This window comes from Asparagus officinalis, chromosome 5 (assembly GCF_001876935.1).
Source record: "Asparagus officinalis chromosome 5, Aspof.V1, whole genome shotgun sequence".
In the NCBI taxonomy this organism is placed as follows: Eukaryota; Viridiplantae; Streptophyta; class Magnoliopsida; order Asparagales; family Asparagaceae; genus Asparagus; species Asparagus officinalis.
The window spans coordinates 130,116,744-130,120,841 of record NC_033798.1 but is presented as its reverse complement, the minus strand read 5'-3'; the positions used below and the strand labels follow the sequence as shown (position 1 = coordinate 130,120,841).

The 4,098-nt window shown below is 38.0% G+C and overlaps 1 protein-coding gene across 1 annotated transcript in view; it reads right to left on the bottom strand.

Moving 5' to 3' along the window:
* The window catches only part of LOC109842626 (auxin efflux carrier component 2-like), a 9,743-nt gene continuing 6,337 nt past the window's right edge, over positions 693 to 4,098 (bottom strand). Inside the window, exons 2-8 of the mRNA XM_020411477.1 lie at positions 3,725 to 3,988; positions 3,024 to 3,227; positions 2,193 to 2,248; positions 1,643 to 1,745; positions 1,392 to 1,549; positions 1,221 to 1,297; positions 693 to 1,112 (exon numbers count right to left, since the gene is read on the bottom strand). Of these exons, the coding sequence (XP_020267066.1) occupies positions 1,046 to 1,112; positions 1,221 to 1,297; positions 1,392 to 1,549; positions 1,643 to 1,745; positions 2,193 to 2,248; positions 3,024 to 3,227; positions 3,725 to 3,988 (929 nt within the window). The 3' untranslated portion in view covers positions 693 to 1,045. The remainder of the gene's footprint in view (positions 1,113 to 1,220; positions 1,298 to 1,391; positions 1,550 to 1,642; positions 1,746 to 2,192; positions 2,249 to 3,023; positions 3,228 to 3,724; positions 3,989 to 4,098) is intronic.

Here is a 4,098-nt window from a genome sequence, read left to right as displayed (position 1 = left end):
TAAGGTTCTTCTTCCAATTAATTTGTTCCTTATTAAATATTTTAATCCAAATTACCTATTTTCCATATGAAAATAGACTTTGTTCTCGGATTCGGATCCTCTTCACTATTTAAAAAGCAGTGGATGAACCACTACATAATAACAACCATTAATTATCCAGTTGATGGTTGTGATTTTTTCTTTGAGTGCAATACACGGGGCTATGATAAGTATTAGAGATTATATCATAACCGCCTATTAAATAATCAACGGTTGAGACTAAAAATAATGATCTCTCCACTATTTTTTTAGAATACAAGTTCTTTGTCCTGGGTCATAAGATCAGACGAGCCAGCCGTACTATATTATACACCTACTATATATTCACATTAAATTCATATTCACAGGGATCTGACTGATTAACACCCAGTGGGCTCTTTAAGGCAACTCTTGTCGTTTACATTGCTTGGCATATTCGGTGAAAATATGAGCAATAAATTAAATACCACGCTTGCAAAGTTATGAGTCAACATTTATCAATCTTACCGTACTATTATATTTCAATGGGCACAAAAACTAAAGAAGGATGAATTTTCCACACACCGCATAATCTCTTAGGATTCTTGCCATAAATTCACTGGAGAGATCATATCACACACACACATTTCACCAAGGAGAGATCAAAATAAAAGAGCGTGACATGAAAGTGAGTGTTAGGATGAAAGTCTTACTTAGGGGGACAAACCCACATCACGATAAATAAATAAATTAAAAACTAGACAAAAAACTTTGAATTTCATAGCTCATGCAATCACATGATTGAGCACGTTATGAAGAAAGAAAAACTAATGCCCTACCTTGTACGTACACTGAATCTAATGCCATTTGTTAATCTAAGCCTACGCTCTACTCATTCTTTTGCTTTTTTTTTTTTTTTTTTTTTTTTTTTTTTTTTTTTTTTTTTTTTTTTTTTTTTTTTTTTTGTATTTTCTTTATGCTTTTCTCTCTTCTTCACTTCTTCAGTTTAGTGTGATGCGCTTCGATCTCTCTTCGTTCCGCCCGTTACTTAGACTCCAAGAAGGACATAGTAAAGGATGGTTATCGGCAATGCAATGAGCATTCCGAATATAACTCTGCAAATAATTCAACGAAATTAACAAAAATATCGATCAACAGAATGCCAATTATAATTAATTTTAATCTTCAAAAATACAATCATAATCAATTAATTGTACACTTACGCAGTGCTGAGAATGTCCGGATGGCAATTATACTCCTTGGCAAAAACAAAAGGAACAATTCCTTGTGGAAGCGCTGCCTGCGAGATTAACAAACTTGATTAAAGATCAAATTTATTTGATTTTTTTTTTAAAAAAAATATTTTTTTATGAAAGTTTATAATTTATGTGCACCTGCACAATGGCGACATGTAGAAGTACGCCACGGAGACCAATGGCGATGGAGGTGGCTGCGATGACTGCTGGCCCGGTCAAGAACCTAACGGCCATGGAGAAAGTTGCGATGGCTTTGCCACAGGCGATGATCCTTGGTTGAAGAGCCATGAACAGCCCTAAACCAATTAATTGTGAACAACGTACACATGGAAGTTAATTAATGCGATATTAATAATATAGCTTGATAATTAACGTAGCAAATTAAATACCTAAACTGAACATAGCCATCCCTAGACCCGCATCAGACAGTATGGATATGGATCCTTTAATGATTGTAGGCATCTCAATGTTCCACCTGAAATTAAATAAGATCTGGATGTAACATCACTATTAACAAAAAAAAAATTCATGTTAATATAATTGATGACATTATTCGTCCGCAACTCATTAATTAGCTTGCTTAAGTAATCTGAATAAAGTAGTTATCCAATTAATTAACAGGGGCTTGTACTGGACCTATAATATGGGTTGGAAGACTAAATTCTGTTACAATTAATCACGCTCCCATGGAATTTGACCAGCAAGCTGGCGCCAGATTATTTCGAGTCAAACCGCTGGGCCGGAGGAGGGGGACAGTAATAACATGCACATAAATTGTAAGCGCGCAATTAGATCCAAGGAACATTTAAACAGTGATTAAAAATGGGTGCCTAATTAATTCTCAGGGCCCCACCCCCCCTCATCACTTGTTGATGATCAGATAAGGCAGCAATTAATTGAATCCACAATTGATGAACATATTGATCGAGGAGACAAAACTCCATCGATCTGATCCACATCTAAACTACATTCATGCATCATGCTTGTGACCGCCACTGCAATCAAGAAATATCACCACTTAAATTTAAGCTAAAGTTAATTTGTCATAAATCCAATATATACGTGCGTACATCTTCATGGATTCAGATCCTCTCCACTACAAAAAAATAGTGGAGGGACCACTACATAAACACAACAATTGATTATCTAGTTGATGATTGTGATTTTTTCTTTCAGTGCAAATTAGGAATGAATGCAATACACGGAAGGTATGGTAAGTGTTGGATTTAGATTGTATCATAACCGTCTACTAAATAATCAACGATTGAGATTAAAAATAGTGATCTCTCCACTATTTTTTTTGTAGTGGAGAGGATCCAAATCCCATGTTCACGGTCAATTGCGACGAGGGCTCATAATTAATTGCGGATGGACTCCTTGTATGTACTATCGCCAAATTGAACCTACTACCTATGGCCCGTATGGCGCTATTGTTGCAGATAGACCCCTTGCGAGCGCAACGGTGAATTTTCGCTCAGGGGTCTATCTGCAATAACAGAACTCTTTTAGCACGAAGTTTATTTAATTTGCGATAATAAAACTGCAGGGTAGTAAAGTTCAATTTTGCTGGTACTGCAGGTGGTCTATCCTATCCATAATAATCAAGCGAATATATAGCGGTACAAAAAAAAGAAAAAAAAGGTTACGCTGAAGCGATTTACCACGGGACCAGATGAGGCCAATTAGGCTAGAGTACGTGGCTTAGCGGTTCCTTGATGAGCTTTCTCCAAACCATGATGCGAGGCATGAGCCTCGTTCATCACCGCTCGCCGGAGGCATTTGCTGGTGTGGGTCCGCCGGAATAGCCGTTCGCCGGCGCCGCAGCAGCTGCTCCTCGCTGCGGCTTCTTTTGGGCCATGAACGGGGAACCGACGGGGAGCGGGCTCTTGCCGATCGGGCTTTTGAACCCGTCCTCTATCTCTAGCTCTCCCGCTTTCCTCGCTGGGCTGGCGTTCTCACTCGAAGCGTTTAGGCCTACAACATATCATCAAGCGATGCAATTTCTAATTAACGTAAAAGAAATTATTAACAAAAAAAAAACAAGTTAAAGAGGGAAAATGGCCTTTTTCTTTTTTATACTTCTTTTACGTACGCGAAGACTTGCTTGTTATTAAAAGAAATTTAATTTCTTAATTAATTAAAAGAAAATTCCTTTTAATTAATTAAAGAGGACCAAAAATTATCTTTTCCGTTTCCCCTTTTCTGTAGGATTTCTCTTGGGCCAAGCACGTGACGGGCACATGAGATATATATAATGAATTTCTTTCTTAATTTTCTAAAAAGAAACTGCATGCTGACAAGTCGACTTAATTAATTAATTGGACTCCATTTTCCTTCTGAAATGAGGGTGTGCTATTGTTCACGTTTGACATTAACCGATCAAGTAGTCACCCTTAACTTTAAATCGGGAAAAATAATTAATAATTAATTGAGGGGGAAAATAAAATGATTACAAAATTTTTATTTTTTACCTTGGAAAGTAACTTTGTTAGCCTCCAAAGCTCCAAAATCAGCAGAAGCAGCTCTGTTCACCGCGTTCCTCAAATTGGCCTCCGACCCCGGCGAAGCACTCGAACTCCATACGAACATATGCAACTCCTTATTCGAGCCCTGACCCGCATTCGCACCCGCGTTATTAATTGAGGGGGAAAATAAAATGATTACAAAATTTTTATTTTTTACCTTGGAAAGTAACTTTGTTAGCCTCCAAAGCTCCAAAATCAGCAGAAGCAGCTCTGTTCACCGCGTTCCTCAAATTGGCCTCCGACCCCGGCGAAGCACTCGAACTCCATACGAACATATGCAACTCCTTATTCGAGCCCTGACCCGCATTCGCACCCGCGTT